The 21,498-nt window shown below is 35.9% G+C and overlaps 1 protein-coding gene across 1 annotated transcript; it reads left to right on the forward strand.

Annotated features, from left to right (window-relative positions):
• The first annotated feature begins 7,612 nt into the window (after positions 1–7,612).
• Positions 7,613–15,121, forward strand: LOC104242144 (3-isopropylmalate dehydrogenase 2, chloroplastic-like). The gene is made up of 11 exons (XM_009797143.2): positions 7,613–7,935; positions 9,687–9,816; positions 9,936–10,047; positions 12,661–12,736; positions 12,870–12,958; positions 13,267–13,353; positions 13,751–13,867; positions 13,983–14,090; positions 14,195–14,248; positions 14,386–14,538; positions 14,829–15,121. Exons 1-11 carry the CDS (start codon positions 7,719–7,721, stop codon positions 14,901–14,903), a joined length of 1,218 nt encoding a protein of 405 aa, XP_009795445.1. The 5' UTR covers positions 7,613–7,718; the 3' UTR covers positions 14,904–15,121.
• The last annotated feature ends 6,377 nt before the right edge of the window (positions 15,122–21,498 follow it).

Raw genomic sequence — 21,498 nt, forward strand, 5'->3', positions numbered from 1 at the left:
TATAACATAGATAGATATAGATAAATATGAAAATTGTGCCAAACCCTAAGTTATGCCTCCTAGAGATTTATTTAGCCCTCTTTATTTAGAAGGACCTAAATAGTTTTCTATCTAATTGTTGTTAAAAGTTAAAAGTTCTAATTTTTTAATCAGATGCGAAGTCGGAATTTTAAATTTGTGGGTTTCAAATTCTAAATTTTTTAAATTATTCGATTTTAAATTAATAATACAAATACATAGTTTGGACCAATCTATACGGGATTACTTCATTTGTGAGATATTTCAAAATGTTTGACAGTTGACGGTTTTTTTTTACGACTTTTAATATTTCAAATTTTGTTAGATTGTATTTTTTTAGTGTATTATCTTCTATTTGGGAAGCCAAAAGTGCTTATGTTTAATAAAAAAAATACTTATTTAATCGAGTTGAAATGTTTGACAAAACTTTTAGGAAAAAGATGGAGTACGAAGGTGTTTGGCTAAGCTTATAAGCTGGTCAAACTGGCTTATAAGCACTTTTTGGCTTATTTACGCGTTTGGTAAAATTAAAAGTGCTTATAAGTTAAGTGCTTATAAGCCAAAAATAAGCTGCAAGCCATAAGTTGGTCTCCCCCAACTTATCAAATTTTAGCTTATAAGCACTTTAGATTTGACCAAAATATTTACTATTCTATCCCTAAAATACTTCTTTTTAAAACAAAACTCTTCGTATACCCAATTCTTTAACTGTTTATTATTAATTTCAACACTTTTATCCAAACACGTAACTGTTTATTTTTTAAATTAGCTTCAGCCAGACGCGGACCTACATTATATGTAGAGGGGTCACGGGACCCCGTTAGCCTCGGCAAAAATCATGTATATATATGTTATATATATCTGCGCTTATATATAGGACCCCTTAAATATTTTAGTTGTGCCCCTAGACACAATAAGACGGACGGCAGAAGTGGTTGTGTTGGTGCTCAAATTCCTTTATTTGCTGGATGTTCCGTGTTCGAATCCCTTCTTCAACGTTTTTAGTTCATTGAATATAACGTACTTGCTTTATACTTAATAACAAATGGTTTTATTTTTTTTTCTTTATTTTTTTGAATTCAATTATAGTTTAGTTCTAACTTCTAATACATAATAGTCAACTTAATTAATTTTTTCCTTTCAAATTCATCCCTTAAAATTAAAAGTTTCAAATTGCAACTTATCACTCCACAAATAAAAAAATACAAACCTTTATGCCACTGCCTTCTTCATCATTTACATTGACTCCGACTCGACATTGGAAACTAAGAGTTTTAGACTCTTCTTTATTTTTTTACTATTAACATACCTTTAATCTTGATTTCTTTAAAGTTTGAACGTCTTTTTTGATTCCTGACCCATTTTTTTAATTAAAAGATTAGAAATTTTAAAGCGCGAAACGTGCTTAATCAAACATTTTTCCTTCCCATAGCACCTAATTTGCGAAGAAATCTCTCTTTGTTCTTTTTTTTCTTTAGAACTTCTTTTTGTTTATACGTGGATGATAAGTCATTATAATCATTAAATTTTCAAAGAGTTGCACGCCGAATTTTATCGCTAGTTATTAGCACACAGTGGTACCCCCGTCGTGCTCAAATCTTGGGTCCGCCTCTGGCTTCGGCACTTAAAAATACTTTTCAGCACCTAATGTTTATCAGCTACTCTAAATCAGCTAAGCCAAACGGGCTCTACGTACTTTTTAAAAGTATAGAAGTTATATTTTAGAGGCTGAAAAAGTATTTTTCTTCAAAAACATTTTTAGAACCTAGGTCAAGCACAACATTATTGCTCTAATATTGGCAAAATTGTGTTTCAGTGAATTACGAGGTATTTGGCCAAGCTTTTGGAAGGAAAAAAAAGTATTTTTGAGTAGAAGCAAAGGCAGTCTTTTAGAAGCAGAAAAAAGTAGCTTATTCGAAAAAATATTTTTTTGAAAAGTACTTTAAAATACTTAGAAGCGCTTTTTAAAAGTTTGGCCAAATACTAATTGATGTTAAAAAGTGTTTTTCAAATTAATTAACCAAACACAAATTGCATAAAATACTTTTTAGAAAAGCATTTTAAGAGCCTATTAGGCCATGCAATTTTTTTCACTTTTTTTAAAATATTTTTTTTTAAACTTTTTCTCAAAATCAATGTTGGGGCATAGAATTTTCAATTTTTACTTGAAAAAAAATATTTTTTTTTCGAAATCTTACATTTCTTATGTCCAAACACCCACTAAAAAAGTACTTCTAAAAATTAACTGATTTTAGAAACTTGGCCAAACAGGTTATTAATCAAATATAAGTTGTTATCTTCAAAAATATTTGTTAACTAATACTTGTCACACCTCCTTTTTACACCCTTCCCCCGAAGGATAATGTATAAGGAAGTTTTTCTATTTAAAGTGACATTATTCGGATCGGGGTTATTTATTTATTTAGAGTCGTCACTTGGGATAGGTTTGACTTTTGATGTCCCAAGTCACCGATTTATCTTGAATCCCGAACCGAGGAAAATTTTTGACTTCGCAATTGGAGTCTGTGAACCAGAAATTCTAAGTAAGGAATTCTGTTGACCCGAGGGAAGGTGTTAGGCGCCCCCGGACCCCGTGGTTCTAGCACGATCGCTTAAACTATTATAAATGGCTACATATCTGATTTTAAAACATGTTATATCTTATGTACTTGTTAACTTCAAGCCGCTTTTATTATTATTTTTTAATAGAATTACAACGTTGTGAAAACGCATCTCGAACCACGTCACATCAATGCACCCGTGGTTGTTGACACATTTCGGCCCCGTTGAGATTTGGATTTAGGTCACATAAATGTGCACCCGAGTTTAGGAATGTAATTTTATTAAAATCGCGCCTAAAGAGTTTAACGCATTATTATTTTGGGGGAAAGCCATGAAGTTCGCTAAACGGCCCTTCCCGAATTTTAAGTATTTGAATATAATATTTATTGGGGGCCCCGCAATTTTAGATTTTTATTTGGCAAGGCTCATCTCTTATTTTATTTAAAAGGGCAAGCCTAACGTGACTATGATTTTCTATTTATTGTGTCTCTAAAAATAAAGAAAATGGCTTAATTCGTTGACATTGTTTAATAAATGGCCAAGTTTGAGCCCACAAAACTATATTCCAAATCAGTACCAAAACGGGCACATAATTAAGCGAGACTTGGGCCGTCCAGTTGAGTATTGAGGCCCAGCCTGTGGTAGTTGATCACTGAAGCAACGGTCCAAACCAAATGTCTATGGATATTAACACAAAGGGTTCAAATATCTTATCTGATGAAATCAAAGACTACTCAAATAAAGAGAAAGCTTAAGAACATGTATCATGGTAAAACAATGCGTTCATTTTACCTTGAACCAATTGGTTAGGAATCCAAAACAAACTCTTTGCAGCAAATTAATTTCCCTGACCACGTTCGAATTGCTAGTTTCCAGTTATCAATTGCAAACAAATTTTAGTTTGAACACACTAGTTAACTTGATTATTTTATTAATACTAACATAGATAAGCTAAGTCATTCTTCATTCCAAATCTGACTACATAACAATGAAACAAGCCATTGGTGACATATTATATTAACTAGTACCATACGAATTTATGAAGATACATGCGAAACTTAAAACCAGAAATGACATGAATATCACATACCAGTTCAAATCAATTACATATCTGCACCATTTCAGATTTAACTTTAGACAGAATGCTTAACTAGCAAAGTATTAGTTACAATGAAACTACGGCATGGTCAATTACCAACTAAACAATCCAGACAGTCCAGAAATGATTCCAATTAACAATTCTTAATACTATTCAAATCAAACAAACTAAATATATATCACTACTCCTCAACTAAACAACTACAGCCATATATATCCAAATGAACACATGATCACAGATCTGAATATCAACTCATTCCAGTTCAATTTATGATTACATCAGCCATGAATTGGAGTGTGTACCTGAATTTGAAATTGAGAAGAAGGAGAGGTAAATCACCAGCAGTAGATAGCAAACAACAGACCAAGAGATAACCAATCAGCAGCAAATGCACAGCCCATAAATTGAATCACAACCCAGAAAAATCACTCGAATGCACCTAAATTTAACCGAGATTGAACTTAAAATGCCCTAGAACTTCACTGGAACAAAACTCAAACGAAATCCAAACTAAGTAACCCCAAATTCACTCTAACAAGTCACTAAACACCTCCAAAAGCTTTTAGAACTCGAGCTTAGAGCAGGAATCAAGAAAACCAAAGAGGAATTTGAAAATGACTAAAACATGCAATGAAACAGTGAAATGTTTTTGGTTTTTCTGTTTTCTGATGTTTTTGTATTTTTGTATATTTGAATTTCAAATGCATATCTGAAATTTAGAGAAAAGGAGAGAGGGCTTTTAGTGGGAATCTTTGATGGCTGAAGCTGACCTCTTATCCAGGCCTTTGTGATGCCTTTTGTAGGCAACAAATGAGGTGAGCAATCAGATTTTTGGTTTTGTTTTAGTCCCTCCTTATTTTAAGTTTTTACCCCTTATTTGTTGACTTGTGACTCAAGTAAGTATACTCATTTTCTGAAATCTAACTTTACCCCTTATCTAGAAGGTTCTAGGAGTTTCAGGTATAATCTACAACACTTCTGCCCAGCCCTAAATACCCAAATACCCCTGGGATTGAGCTAGAACTACAATTAACACCCAACCCTTTGACTAAACTAATAGTTAATTATCAACCAAGACAGCTATAACTACTTCTCCTAAACTAATAAGAGTTCTTAGCAATCAGAATGAACCAACCATGCTAAGATCATTCTATCAAATCAGTGAACATTCCATAAGAAAGCTAATCTAATGTTTAACTAATAACTAGAATTTAACCAATGAAACCAGCTACTGCAGAACACACTAACACAAATAAAATAATGCTTGTAATCATGAAGCACAAACTTAATCATAACAGGATTACTATGAATGGATCCTAAGAGTTCAAACTAAAATGAATCAGAAAAACTGTTTACTATTTTACCCGACTAAACTAAGCTAAACAATTTAAGACACATGAATTAATACAGACTTTACCCTAATTAGCATGGACGACTAAAGAAAAGAAAAGGCACGAAACTTAAAAGAAGAGATGAAGGCAGAGATCAGCGTATGTGCCTAAGTGAAAACATGCATCAATCATGAAGACAAAATTAAACAACAATTAGTAGAAACTTACTAAACAGAAGCAAATCCGGCCAACTCTCGAACTCACAGTATGACCATTTCCGGTGATGTTTGAGCCCTAATGATGACAAATTCCTCATGAGGGAAGCCTAGCGACCCTATGGTATCAATTTGAACGTTTTTGGGGCAATATGGGTTTTGGCCAGAAAAACTTAAATGAAGATTCGAGCAAGTCCGGCAAGATTCGAGGGACGCGGTTAGGGGGGTTGTGTAGAGGAGGCTCAGGCGGTCTAGTGGTGTTAATTTGGGTCGATTTGGGATAAGTAACGTCTTGGCCGGAGAATTTAGATTTAAGATTCGAAGGCCTGGGATGGGATTTGAGAGAAATGTATTATGGATTCGGACAGAGGAGGCAGAGGGGAATCAAGGGTGTAATTTTGGGAGTGAACGGCGATGGTGGTGTTCGCCGGCGGCGGCGGCTCCGGCGGAGTTACAGAGAGTGTACGAGGAAGAAAGGGGATGTCTTTTAGGTTTTCTGGATTTTCGGACAATTTTATGTAGAATCTATATTAATTGAGGGCCGTTGGATTTGAAGGTATGGACGGTCATGATCCATTGACATCAAAACGACGTCGTTTTGGGCGTCTCTGGACCGGATCAGGGACTGGGTTGAGGGTTGGTTTGGGCCAAAGGGTTGGGCGTGTATTTGGGCTCAGAATTACTTCAGTGTAACAGCCCAATTTCCTTTTCCTTGTTATTTAATTTCTTTTGTTTTTCTTCTCTTATTTGTTTGTGTATTTTACTCATTATCTCTTTTTATTTTATTTTTCTGATTTTATTATGCAAAATAAAAATGACCCAAATTAAATCTAAGATGATACTAATTAACTAGTTCCTATTTTAAGAGGGAACTAAATCAAAAAATATAAAAAAATGTAAAATTTAAAATTGTAAAAGACTATTTTTGTTATTTTTCTCTTATTTTAGTAATGCTAATTAACTACTATTTTTGTATCTTTTTTCATGCATTATGGCAACTAAAAGTGCACAAAAAAAAATGCAAACAAGACACAAAATCATGCAATGAGTTCCTAAAAATTCAAATAATAAAGAAAAATTCTAATTCTAAGGAATTTATAGGAGTAATTTAAGCGTGGCAAAAATCACGTGCTCACAATACTTTTGACAAAGAAATATTTTTCAAAATAAACAGATTATAGAAGCTTGATTAAATGAGATAATATATTAGAGTACTTTTTTCAACTATAACTACTATATTGTTATTTGTTAAATCAAATTCTTTAATAGTATCACAAAAATCGGATAGAGAGAGAGAGCAACATATTATACAGAGTTTAAGTTTTATGCATTATGATTGTAAAAGTATTTACAGAAATTACTTAGAAATAAAATCAGATAATTTATTATTAAAAATATGATAATTTTTTTAAATCAACCCACTATTCGTCAATGCATTTTTCATTTTCATCGAAACATAACATTAATTAATATATTATAAAAAAATGTTTATTAAACCCACCATGAGTAGTATATAGAGTTGATTATAGACTCTCTTTTTTTGGTGTAGAATAAAATTCTTTTAGTAATAGGTAGGGCTGTTCACGGTTTGACGGAAAACCGATCCAAACCGAAAACCAAACCAAACCAATTAAGTAAATTGATATTTTTTTTGATTTGGATTGGTTTTGGTTTTAAATTTTAAAAACCGATAATATTTGGTTTGGTTTTGGTTCTATTATAAAAAACCGAAAATTAAACCGACCAAACCGACTAATTATATACAATATAATATCTTTTTTAAATAATTTTAAATATTTTATGCAATTTAATTGTTATTTTGAATTTTGGTTTATCCTACTTATATCTTAAAAGATTGTCAAAGCCCAAACCAATAGGAATCGACCAATTTTCTTTTCCTTAAAAGACTTTAATTCTCTAACCCTCCGTACATACTTTTGCCTAACAGAAGAGTTAAAAAAATCATACCATTAGAGTAAAGAAAGCAAACTCAAATTGCAGGACTACAGTGGCTAAAGCTTGAGAAAGCAAACTTTTAATTGTTTTTTATTCATTCTTTTCATATAAAGAGGTAAATAAATTTTCAGTTCCGAAAGAAATATATAAAAAAGTATAAATTTAGCAAATTATTTTCAGATTATTGTCTAGTGTTGTTTCACTATTATCGACTTATTATTAGTTTACTACGAACCGAAAAACCGAACCAAACCAATGACAATCAAACCGATGATTTGTATTTAATTTGGTTTGGTTTTGGTTTTAAATTTTAAAAACCGATTAAATAATTTGGTTTTGATTTTAATCAAAAACCGATCAAACCGAACCATGAACACCCCTAGTAATATAGGATAGTAACAAATAGTAGGTGCCAATAGAATGGACCAACTGGGCCTAAACCCGTATAAAATAACTGGACCGATTCGGCTTCCACCCAAAATCCTCACCCTCCCCACGTGCTAACTTTGGAAAGCTTTCAGCTTCAGAGTCTCAACAATGGCGGCTTCCTTACAATTCACTGCAACACCTCTAAACCAACTCCAATTTCATTCAAAAACGCTGCCCAAACACGCCGCTAAATGGAGTACTCTTCGCTGTTCCGCGGCCTCACCCACCAAAAGCTACAACATCACTCTTCTTCCCGGCGATGGTATTGGCCCTGAAGTTATTTCTGTTGCCAAAAATGCCCTCCAACTCGTCGCTTCCCTTGAAGGTATTCAAATAAAATATTCGAGTGTGTTTGACTTAGTTTTACTGCATTTGTAAACAAGTTTGCTGATAGCAATTGTAATGTAGTTTTGCTACTATATGCTTATAATTGTGTAAGTAATTTTATTTAAAAAAATATTTACACAATCAGCAAGCTATGAGGTAATTGTGTAGGTCATTTATGAGGTAATTACTGGCAAGGACGGAGCTAGCTCTTTGGTTACGGGTTTGGTAGATTGTCTTATTGTATATGTACAAATTATTACTCCCTTTGTCCCAATATATTTGATAGTGCTCCGGAGTTTAAAGAAAAAAAGGAAAAAAAGAAAATTTTGAAACTTGTAGTATAAAATGAACTATAAACCCTCGAGGTTGGCATGGTGGCAATTGACTTGAGCTTTGGGTTTGCTCCCTTTCAAGGTCTCAAGTTCGAAACCCACTGGGTGCAAACAATTTTTGAGGCCCATCGGACTGGGTAAATCCTGAATTAACCGTGGTGCACTTGCGGGAAACTCCTTGCCGAGGGCCTGTGCACCCCCGGGATTAGTCGGGGCTCGAAGAGACTCGGACACCCGGTGCAAATTAAAAAAAAAAATGAACTATAGATAATTGTTACTAAATATAGAAACGTGTCTTTCTTTTTGGGACGGACTAAAAAGAAAGAGTATCACATAAATTAGGACGAAGAAAGTAATTTAGAACCCAATAACTTTAACTTTAAAGGACTGGAACTCTAAACCAATAAACTTCAAATCCTGGCTCTGCCTTTGAATTTACTGGTAAATCTCAGGATAATCACTCTTTCATTAGATAATGCTGAAATGAGTATTTGTAATTCTGAAATTAATTCCTCTCCTCTTCAAGTAACTGCAAATGTTCTTTATTCAATTAGGAATGTGTTTTCTGGGATAATGTTTGGTGAAGAGGGGTGGGGGTGCTTCTCTGTTGTAATTTTGAAGCATTGCTTGGATTTTCGCGAATGCTTTGGGACACTGGGTTCAATGCAAGTTTGATTTTTTTTTTGAGTTCGGTTTATTTCGATCTCCATGATTTCCCACATTTTGTTTCTCCATGCTGAGTTTTGGACTGATATGTTCTTGGTTATGTATTTTTCCAGCTATTTGAGTGGATAACTTTGACTTATTTGTGCTAAATTCTTAGTTGATTTTCTAGTGAACCAAATTTTCTAGTTTTGTTTCATCTTGTTGAGCTGGAAATTTTGAGAACATGGTTAGGAAATCGAAATGAAGTAAAATTGCTCCAATTTCTAAGTTTAACTAGTATAAACATTGTAACTTTATGTCCATGTTCTTATACATCAGTCAGTGGAAAATATAAATAATTTCTAGTACTTTGTTTTTATTTTGTATAATATTGGCATGAGATGAGTTTAAATGGAGTAACATGGTCAATGAGGATTCATATAGTGGACTCCAACTTGCTTGGACTGAGGCATAGCTGATATGAGTTTATATGGAGTAACATGGTCAATGAGGATTCATATAGTGGACTCCAGCTTGCTTGGGACTGAGGCATAGTTGAGCCGTTGATGATGGTGCCCAAGTTCGTAGTAATTAGTGCGCAAGCTGGCCTAGGCACCACTGTGTAGAAATAAAAGTTCATATTGGAAATTAGATTAGTTGCCCGCTCCAATTTTCTTGGGACAGGAGTAATTTATATGTGGTGATTTTTCACGCTTCATTTGAATGTTTTTGTTTTTTTTGGTTAAGGCTTTAACTCTTGTAAACATAACAGGATTTAATATTGGGTTCGAAGAGATGCATGTGGGAGGGGCTGCCTTGGATGCTGTAGGAGTGCCATTGCCTGATGAGACTCTCAGTTCTGCAAAGAAATCTGATGCTATTCTTCTTGGAGCAATTGGAGGGTAACTACACGATAGGGTCTTTTTCCGAATATTTTGTTATATTTCATAGGTTCTTTTTTCTTCTGAAATCTCATGTTCTAGTTTCTTTTGTTGGATTTTTCTTGCATCTAAATTCAAAGATATAAATGGGACAATAATGAAAGACATTTGAGGCCTGAGATGGCATTGCTTCACCTTCGAGGAGCCTTGAAGGTGTTTGCTAACTTGAGACCTGCAACTGTTTTACCACAGGTATTTTTTGCTTTCAGTTGCTTAAGAATGTCATATCATTATTACCTGTCAAAAAATTTGAGAGTATTTCTCAACTGCTATCAGTTTTTGCTTTCAGTTGCTTAAGACTCTTTATGATTAGCATAAAGAGGAAGATCGTCTAAGTGAATTCTGGATTGGATTCTTTTGACACACCTATTTGGATTTTAATAAAAAGTCTCTGCGTCAATTACTCAGAGATATGGAAACATGCAATCAAAAACTGAATAGAAAGGTTCACATAGAGAGCACATACATCTCCCTGCACTTTTTGACATGAGCAGCCTCCTGGAACACCATACAATTGATCAGAAAGTAATTTTGGAAGATTTATCTGAGTAGAGGGTTCTAGTTGTAATGAGTATGAGCAGTCTAGTGAGTGTGGAAGTATGTTAGTGATTTTTGTTGTTGGAGGCTGTATTATAAAAGGCGGAGGCACAGGACAAGGTGTGTAATGTATCATGTGAAAGGGAGTAAGTCCCGGGAAAGAGGCATAAGCCCCACTAATTCTTAAAGGGAGTTAGCCCAACAATTGTTAAGAATATAGATTATAATAGGAAAATCTATAGAAAATGTTTATAAAATTTCTTAAAGTTCTATAGAAAAACATGTAGAAAAATTAATTTACTATCTGAGCATAATAACGTTTGTGGATTATAAGTAACCAAAGTGCTAATTATAGAAGAACATATTAGTTAGGGTGAAATACCTAAAAGAAGATTTAAGACCTAAATGTGCGACGTGTATTGGGTAGAGGATTCAAGACATGAAGTATTTTACTAGGCGTTCATGGAGCATATTAAGTGAACAACACAAGGGTAAAGTGCATGTGAATGCCCCACTTATCCTAGCATACCCCATGAGACTTAAGACCTCAATGATTGCCTCAGGGCGTTTTGAGGCTTTTAGAGGCTGTCTCGCCTCAAGATGAATCTCGGGCGAGTTTTGACATTCCTTTTTAAACATTAGCTGTGAATGGGGTACAAAAAACCTAAGATTGTGCTTGGGAGAGAAATAGGAGAGCTTTTGAGGGGATTGAGTCTCATTTTTCACATCTTAAAAATAGTCTTTTATCTTTTGATCGCTTTTTGGTGCACTCATATAGGCCCTACTTGTATAGAAGATTGTGCGTCATTTGTAGAGAATCATGTTCTGATGTAAATTCTCTACTTTTTGGTATACTTCTTGTATACAGGAGTTTTCTCCCTTTTGATTAATACAATTTACCTTATAAAAAAAAACCCAAGATTGTGCTTTGAAGCTAGTAAGTGGTGGAGGATAGTAGAGCTGGCAGGACCGGTTGTCATTGAGTGGTACAAAGAAAGAGCAGCGTTATCAAAGGCGAAAAGTGCAAAAAAACTCTAAGGTCTATTGGGACTTTAAGCGCAAATAAAGCGTGGGCTTTAATGAAGAAAGGCGCAAATGCAGAAAAACTATAAATATGTATGCGTAATCCAAGACTAATTTCTATAAGCATGAATACCAAATATATCTGGACAAAGAAATTGAAGAAAATTTACGATAAAATGAAATATCAATTGTTTTAGTGTCGCCTCTTCCGGATTACTCTCGTTAGCAAGGAAAAGTATGCCTAGAGCCGTGATGACAACACTTGAAGCGCCCGTTAAGCGAGGCAAAGCGCTCAACATATTCTGAGCCTCATTTCAGGGCTTAAGCGTGCCTTTGATAACACTGAGAAAGAGAAATTTGATAGAGTGATCTTGTTTTGTATTGTATTTAGGGGGAGAGGACGTTCTTAAATACCTAGCATGGGACTAATAAAACAATAGCCTAACTAGCCTTTTTTCTAGTATGTTGTCTATTGTCCCCAGTGCATTTTTCTTTAATTGTAGAAGTTGGTCCAAAATTAGATTGCCTCTACCTTTGTCTTCTTTTTTGCTCTTATTTTTTAACTTGTGTTACAAGAATCAATTATGTTCCTTACTCAAAAAAAAAAGGGAAAGAAAAATAAGAAAGATCATAATGAGCAGAAATGTAGTGTATTCCCATTTTAAAGTTGGCAATTTTTAATATAGTGGATATATCCTTCATATTATGATAACCAGAGAAGTGGAAATGCATAAATATGTGATGACTGCCTGATGGCATCCAAAAATCTTTGTCCTGTCCGTCTCTCTTTCTCTCTGCCCAGAATCCTCCCTCATTCCTTCTTTTCCTCAAAAATTTTCGCTTTTGGTTCGCTTCTTTTATAAGTGCGAGGAACAAATGTTTTAGTTGAAACCATTATGAGTTACATGTGGCAAAATATGCTAGAAGTGGATTGTCTATTAACAAGTATTGGATACTTCTAAGCTGCTTATTCATGAGTTCAAATATTTTCATCTTTTACAGTTTGGCCTGCATGTGCTCTTGAAGACATGAGCCTTTTTGGCTCCTTTTTTTTGTTTGCAAGACATCTGACCTCTACAGTTGTGTAAATTTAGTCTCTCTTCTACAAAGTCATCATTCACTATCATTTATTGCCAAACCGGAAACATACGCTTGATGAACTTGTCTTTGAAATCATTGTATGTGTAAATCACACATGAGTTTCCGTGGAATTCCTTCATATTCATATTCCTTTACTTAATGCAGTTAGTAGATGCTTCAACTTTGAAGAAAGAAGTTGCTGAAGGTGTAGACCTAATGGTTGTTAGGGAACTTACAGGAGGTTAGTATGGAATTGGTCACAGCCATTTATATTCAAATCAGATTCCGCCATCATTAAGTTGTTTCTTGACTTTTCTTTCTATAGATGGCTCTCTCCTTGATCACAACTTACTCTTTCTTCCTCATGTTAATAGGTATTTATTTTGGTGAACCAAGAGGTATCAGCACTAATGAAAATGGCCAGGAAATAGGTTTCAACACTGAAGTGTATGCAGCATATGAGGTATTTTGCTTAAAAAATGCCTCCTGCTGTGCTTGCTAAATATAACAAAAAGCCTAGTATGTTATCCAGCATTGGACCTATTGCCAAGCATCATTGTGTATGTAAGATTTCAAGTTATTAGTTTTGCTTATCTAACTTAACTCTTTTCATTGTCGTACAATCACTGTTAAAGTTCACAGAAACTAAATCCAATAAGATCTTTCTGTTACTAAAAGTAGGATAGATATCAGACTTGTTGAGATCAAATTTTTTACCTGACTTTGTTCCTGAACTTTACATTACTAGTATTCGGCTTAATTTCTTTTCAGATCGAAAGAATTGCACGTATTGCATTTGAAACTGCAAGGAAGCGTCGAGGAAAACTCTGTAGCGTGGATAAAGCAAATGTTTTGGAGGTAAAGGCTAATCTTTCTCTCTGCGTTCCTCAGCCCTTCTTTTCTTCCCCTATATATTTGCATTCAACATTATGCTCATAGGACACTTTCCTCTCTTTTTTATGTGTGCGTTGAGTCTTTACGTGGATGCTATCAATTATGTTTTACTCCATTAATTCTGATTAGAACTTTTAGCAAATCTATCTTAGCCAAAGTAACCCATTGTGATTTCAAGAATTACACCACAATCTGATTCTCTGATGGTCCTGGTCTTTTTAAATGCTTTTAGAGGGAGCATACAATTGACACTTGTCTGCAAAGTAGGATATGCTCAAATTTGAAGTTTCTGTATTAAACATTAAAAAAGAAATAGTGTGTAAGCAAGTGATAGAGTTCATGATTTTGAGATATTGGCCAGGCCTCTATGCTTTGGAGGAAGACAGTTACAGCACTTGCCTCAGAGTATCCTGATGTAGAGCTCTCTCACATGTATGTTGATAATGCAGCCATGCAACTTGTTCGCAACCCGAAGCAGGTTTCCATTTATCTTTGGAATATACTTTTACAACTCTTGTTTCTCAAGTTTGGTCTTAGCACACTGATGACACACTAGTTCCATGGAGTTGATCCTCTAAACAATCATAATGCAGTTTGATACAATTGTGACAAACAACATATTTGGTGATATCCTGTCCGATGAAGCATCAATGATTACAGGAAGTATCGGGATGCTTCCTTCTGCCAGTCTTGGTGAAACGGTATTGCCAGATAATCTCCTTTCTTTGGAAGTATTATTTTTTCCGTTCTCACGACAAATTCTTTACTTTAATCTCTTTTTACTTTTGGCACCTGTTGCCTCTAGGGACCTGGATTATTTGAACCTATACATGGTTCTGCTCCTGATATTGCTGGGCAGGTCGGTTATGGTCTTCCTTTATTTTCTCTTTTTTTCTTCCTCCTTTTCCTGCTGTATAACTATTACAGTAGCAAACTTCTTGTGTTTTTTGGAAATTGGGCATATATTTATGTATACACACTAACTTTAACATGCAGGATAAAGCAAACCCCTTAGCTACAGTGCTCAGCGCTGCTATGCTTTTGAAATATGGCCTAGGTGAGGAGAAGGCTGCTCAGAGAATTGAAGCAGCTGTTTTAGACGCCTTAAATCGAGGATTTCGTACTGGTGACATTCATTCAGCAGGACATGTGAGTTTTATCTAGTATTTTTCTCCTCGGGATTTTTGTGGTGGGGGTGGGGGTGGGGGTGTAAGTCATTAAGATCTCAGTGCTTCTTGGTTGTGAATTTTCATCTGTCTGATCTTGCACTTGAAAGACATTTGGACATGCGGCAAACATCCAACAAAAGCAAAAAATAAGTTAATATTTCTCACTGTTATCATAGGCTGGACCAAATAACTTGAATGCTGAAATTTAGTTTTAGTAACTAATTGTTTTCATATCAAACTTGCTGAATGAGCTGAAACACTTGTTTTCAGAAATTGGTTGGTTGCAAGGAAATGGGTGAAGAAGTGCTCAAGTCTATTGACAGCAAAACTCCCGCTGCTGTTTAAATTTATGAAGAGGCTTCGTCGAGATCATTTGGGCAGATGCATCTATAGTCGATAGAGTTTGCCATTTCTGTAATTTGTTTGAAGAATTGGAAATTGCTGGAATATTGCTGAGTGTTGTATCGTAGCATAAACGTATCCATTCTTGTCTCTGATGTTTTGAGACCTTAGTCTGTTGTAACATGGAAGGAAATGAAAATAAGATTTTTGACCTTCAAAAAGCAGGAATGGAGGACTGGTAACCAATATAGTTGTGGTCGCTGCTACATTAAATGACTGTAAACTTACCTGATAAAGTATCCGGTAAAGTATGCAAATTTTGAGTATTAGTTGTAGCATACCACTTGCTCCCTATGCTCCATCCATATGACATGTGCATTAAAGTGTGGGATAATATGCATCCAACTAGGCGTTTGGACATAAAAATTGTGATTTTTGAAAAAAAAAATAAAAGGAATTTTCATAAACCTCTATAGTTTAGAGGTTACAACAACAACATTCCAGTGTATTCCCATAAGTGGGGTCTAGGGAAGGTGGGATGTACGCAGCCTCTAAACCTCTATACTATAGAGGCTAATAACTATAATTTGGCTAATTACTACTATTCAATTGTTACTAATTCGTATCACTTATATTTAAACACGCAACAAATACAACAATTAAGGTGAAATACTGAAATATAGAAAAATAAGATGTTCTTGTTTAGATTCAAACTCAAGACTTTCACTACCTAAGCAAGCGCTCTAACCAACTAAATTATGAGAGCTTGTTTCTCTCCTTTTTTAATTCAAAACAATTAATCTCCTATTTCATGGATTTGCTATAAAATTCAAATATAGCTACGAATGGTAAATTTGCTGAAAGTATAGCTACAAATGATAAATACAGTGTACATGTTTGATGTGTTACGTAATTTTCCAAAAACAAAAAGTAGTATTTGGAATTAAGTTGAAAAATAATACTATTTGAAATTATGTTTGGACATACATTTCACTTGAAAAAGTGTTACTGTTTTGTGAGCGGAGAAAAAAATTTACTGAAAAATTTGAAATTGGTTTTTGAAAAAGTTTTTTTTTCAAAAAAATTATATTATGGACAAACACATTTTTGAAGAAAAAAAATTCAAAAAAAAAAAGAAATTTATTTATGGACAAACGGGTCCTAAATATGGGGGCTATTGGTCAATTAAGTGGGAAAATGCCTGCCAAAACTGAGATTGAAATACCAATTGAAGCTAAAAGAAAATCGTAAAGTAGTTTCTTTTCCTGTCTTAACTTTGGGTAATACATGATAATTATTTTTTTAATCTAAGAATAAGTGTTTGTTAGGGTACGTTTCAAGCATAACTGACTTTTAATAATTAAACTTAAAGTTAATATGAAGCCTAAATAATGATATATTCTAATTAATTTTAAAAATTACGGATAAACGCCATTTTAAATTAACTAAAAATAAATGCACGATAGCTCTATTAAATATTATATCCAATGAGAGGATCACAAATATTTTAGATATTTTTAAAATAAAAATACTATATAAATTTTAGAAATATATATATAAATTTTATATATTTTTATATTGGTTTGGTTCAAATTATTTTATTCAATACTGAACCAAACCAAACCAAATCTAAACGGATTTTTTATCGGTTTGATTTGAAATTTTCGTTTGGTGCGATTTTTTGGTTCGATTTAAACACCACTAATCCTAATATTGTATTTATCCCCTATTTTATGTGACTACATACAGAGTCGAACAATTTCTTTTATGATTTTTTAAATATTTTTTATTTTTTTAATTAGAAATTGTGACATGTAAAACTAACTAGTAATTATCTAAGTTATATATTTTTAAAAGTAAATAATTTGGTATTTAAATTTTCTCTAGGAATTTGTCACGACCCAAAGCCAACCATTGTGATGGCGCCTATCGTGAAACTAGGCAAGCCAAGTACTCAACCATTTCGACATAACCAAAAGCTTTGAAAAATACGGAAGCAGTTAATATTTAAGGAAAACCTTTTGAAAATAGAAATAAATACGCAACCCAATACAATCTCTCCCAAAACCAGGGTGTCACCGAGTATATGAGCATCTACAACGGAATATAGTCTAATACAATGTCTAAAGAGTAAAAACTGAAATACAAGTAAAGATAATGAAGGAGAGTCAAGGTCTGCGAACGCCATGCAGCTACCTCGATAGTCTCCCGAGATCCTAACTCCACACTCAGCATCCCCCGTGACTAGAAGCACGTGGATCTGCACACGAGGTGCAGGGTGTAGCGTGACAACCAACTCAATAAGTAACAAGTTCAAACCTTGGATTGAAAGTAGTGACGAATCAACCGGTACAGTTCATTATAGAAATAATAGTGCAGAAACATAGACATACTTTTAAGTTCAACAGTTAAACTCAATACAGTAAGATAGACCAAATCTAAATGATATGTAGAGTATAAATCCTCTACTTCTACATGCCAATACACATGCTGTATATGATGCACCATGCTGACAGCCTCATGTGTTCATACTCTCAAATGCTCAATCACTCTGTACTATATATGACCAATCCAGCCCGGGGAATATCTATCCCGAAATATATATATCAACTAACCATCGGTCACTCAGTACTGCATAGGGCCAATCCAGCTCGTGGGGAAGATCCATCCCTGGTTATATAAATGTTTTGGACAAGATCCATATCCAGAAAAGATCTATCCCTTAATATAATCAACCGCACTCACTAGGGGTATGTGCAAACTTCGGAGGGGCTCCTTCAGCCCAAGCTCTATCATAAATAAGTAATACCCACTGCGTCGTGCAACTCGATCCCGTAAATGTCACTCATAATCAGGCACTCGGTCTCACTCATTCATCAATCTCTCTAATATCTCTCTCACGGGCTCACAATGTCATGAAACTAGCCCGAAAACAATGATATGATGTATCAATAAATAACAATAAAGGCTGAGATATGATATGAAATGAATAAATATGACTGAGTACAAAATATCAATGAAATCAATAGATAACAGCAAGAAACGACCACTATGGGTCCCAACAGTATCAGCATATAGCCTAAACATGATCTCTAGCATGATAAACAATTTAATTACTTTATCACATGATGAAAACATGGACATATACAAGATAAGTCCACTATACAGTGCCATGGAATCGACCAGGTCACAATTCTCACGGTGCACGCCCGTCACTTGGCATGTGCGTCACCTCAACACCAATCATATAACACTTATTTGGGGGTTTCGACTCCTTAGAACTAAGTTTAGAAGTGTTACTTACCTCAATCCGAGCAAAAACGCCACTCCAACTGCTTTTGCCTTGCAAATCGGCCTCCAAATAACCCAAATTTAGCCACAAACAGTACAATACAATCAATACGGACTAAAACAATCAATTGCACAAGAAATTACGAAGTTATAACTCAAAAATCTGAAATCAGCTCCAAGCCGTCTCCTAGGCCCACGTCTCGAAATCCAACAAAAGTCACAAAACCCGAAAGCTCATTCAACCACGAGTCTAACCATACCAAATTTATCAAAATCCGACACCAAATTGCCACTCAAATCCTCAAATCAAACTCTCCAAATCCCTAGCCTCACACCCCCAAGTTACACCTAAAAAACACACAAACTAGGTGAAAAAATCAATAGGGAAACATAATTATTGAAGAAATTTAACCACAAGTGACTTACCTCAAGAATCCTTTCGAAATCCCTCAAAATCTTCAAAACCCGAGCTCAAAATGTTAGAAATAGTGGAAATCTCGGAACCCTCGCTTATATATGTTCTGCCCAGGCTTTCCGCAGATGCGACTACACCTGTGGCAACTTAGTCGCATTTGCAACCTCTCGGGAGAGACAAAATGCTCACTTCTGCAGTTTTCTCCACATCTGCGGCCCTAACTTCTGCTCCTGCCGACACGCTCCTGTGGACAACCATCCGCTTCTATGGAGCCCGACTCCACTACCCTTCTCCATATCTGCGGTCCTCACCCCGCATCTGTGGTTATGCAGGTGCAGGAAAACCTTCGCGCATGTGACCATCTACTCCCCTCTCTTTGGACTCCGCATTTACGGATGTTATCATGCACTTGCGAGCTCATATCTGCGGTTTCCAGTCCGTAGGTGGGATTACACCAGCAACACTCAAACTTCAGCAATCTTTCAACTTCAAATCTTGATCCGTTAACCACTCGAAACTCACCCGAGGCCCCCGGGACCTCAACCAAACATACCATCAAGTCCCAAATCATCATACGAACTTAGTCGAACCCTCAAATCACCTCAAACAACATCAGAAACATGCATCACACATAGATTCAAGCCTAATGAACTTTGAAACTTCCAACTTCTACAAACGACACCGAAACCTATCAAAACAAGTCTGAATGACCTTAAATGTTTCACACAAGTCAAAAATGATACCACGGACCTACTCCAACTTCCGGAATCCAAATACAACCCGATATCAAAAAGTTCACTCCCGGTCAAACTTTTCGAAAATTCAACTTTCACCATTTCAAGCCTAATTCGACTAGGGACCTCCAAATAATAATCCGGACATGCTCCTAAGTCCAAAATCACCCAACATAGCTAACAGAACTATCAAAACTCCATTCCAGAGTCGTTTACATATAAGTCAATATCCGATCAACCTTTCCAACATAAGCTTTCATTTATGAGACTAAGTGTCTCAATTTATTCTGAAATCCTTTCGGACCCGAACCAACTAACTCGATAAGTCATATAACACCTATAAAGCACAAAAGGATCAATAAATGGGGGAACATGGCTACAACACTCAAAACGACCGACCGGTTCGTTACATCCTCCCCCTCTTAGACAAACATTCATCCTCGAACGAGTCTAGAAACATACCTGGAGTCTCAAATATGTGTGGATATCTGCTCCACATCTGCCACTTGGTCTCCCAAGTAGCCTCCACCAAGGACTGATCCAAATCACCAAAATGGCCACCGGTTCCACATCATAAGTCAAATCACCATCCCGCTGAACTATGCTGAAATCCAAAATATAAGACGGATCGACGACATACTTTCGGAGCATGGAAACATGAAATACTAGAAGCACACTCAACAAACTAGGTGGCAAGGTAAGCTCATAAGCGAGCTCTCCAATCCTCCGAAGCACCTCAAACGGTCCAATAAACCGAGGGCTCAACTTGACCTTCGTCCCGAACCTCATAACACCCTTCATGGGTGAAACCTTGAGCAGAACCTTCTCCCCGACCATGTAAGAAACATCACAGACCTTCCTATCGGCATAACTCTTCTTTCTAGACTGCGCCGTGCAAATCCGCTCCTAAATCAATTTAACCTTGTCCAAAGCATACTGAACCAAGTCAGTACCCAATAGTCTAGCCTCGCCTGGTTCAAACCAACCTACTGTAAATCTACACCATATCCCATACAAAGCCTCATATGGAGCCATTTGAATGCTCGACTAGTAGCTGTTGTTGTAGGCAAACTCCGCGAGCGGTAGAAACTGATCCCATGAACCCCCGAAATCAATGACACAAATGCATATCATGTCCTCCAATATCTGAATAGTACGCTCGGACTGTCCGTCCATCTGAGGGTGAAATACGGTAATCAACTCAACCTGGGTGCCCAACTCTCACTGCACGACTCTCTAAAACTACGATGTAAACTGCATGCCCCGATCTGAAATGATGGACATTGGCATGCCGTGAAGGTGAACAATCTCTCAGAGGTAAATCTCAGCTAATCGCTCTGCAGAATAGGTAGTACCAACTGGAATAAAGTGCATACACGAACTTGGTCAGCCGATCCACAATCACCCAAATAGCATCAAACTTTCTCATAGTCCGTGGGAGCCCAACTACAAAATCCATGGTGATGCGCTCCTATTTCCACTATGGAGTCTCTAACCTCTGAAGCAATCCACCCGGTCTCTAATGCTCATACTTCACCTACTGATAGTTAAGGCACCGAGCTACAAACCCCACTATATCCTTATTCATCCTCCTCCACCAATAGTGCTGCCTCAAGTCCTAGTACATCTTCGCAGCACTGGGATGAATGGAATACTACAAACTGTGGGCCTCTTCAAGAATCAACTCACGTAGCCCATCTACATTAGGCACACAAATCCGACCCTGCATCCTCAACACCCAATCATCTTCAATAGTCACATCTCTGACATCACCGTGCTGAACCTTGTCCTTGAGGACAAGCAAATGAGGATCATCATACTGGCACTCTCTGATGCGATCAAATAAGGAAGACCGAGAAACCACACAGGCTAGAACTCGAATGGGCTCCGAAATATCTAATCTCACGAACTGGTTGGTCAAGACCTGGACATCAACTGCAAGAGGTCTCTCACCAACAGGAATGAATGGAAGGCTACCATACTCACTGCCTTTCTACTCAAGGCGTCGACCACCACATTGGCCTTCCCGAGGTGATACAGAATAGTAATATCATAATCCTTTAGTAGCTCCAACCATCTCCACAGTCTCAAATTTAGATCCTTCTGTTTGAACAAGTCCTGGAGGTTCCGATGATCCGTAAACACCTTACAAGACACA

This window comes from Nicotiana sylvestris, chromosome 12 (assembly GCF_000393655.2).
Source record: "Nicotiana sylvestris chromosome 12, ASM39365v2, whole genome shotgun sequence".
Taxonomy (NCBI): domain Eukaryota; kingdom Viridiplantae; phylum Streptophyta; class Magnoliopsida; order Solanales; family Solanaceae; genus Nicotiana; species Nicotiana sylvestris.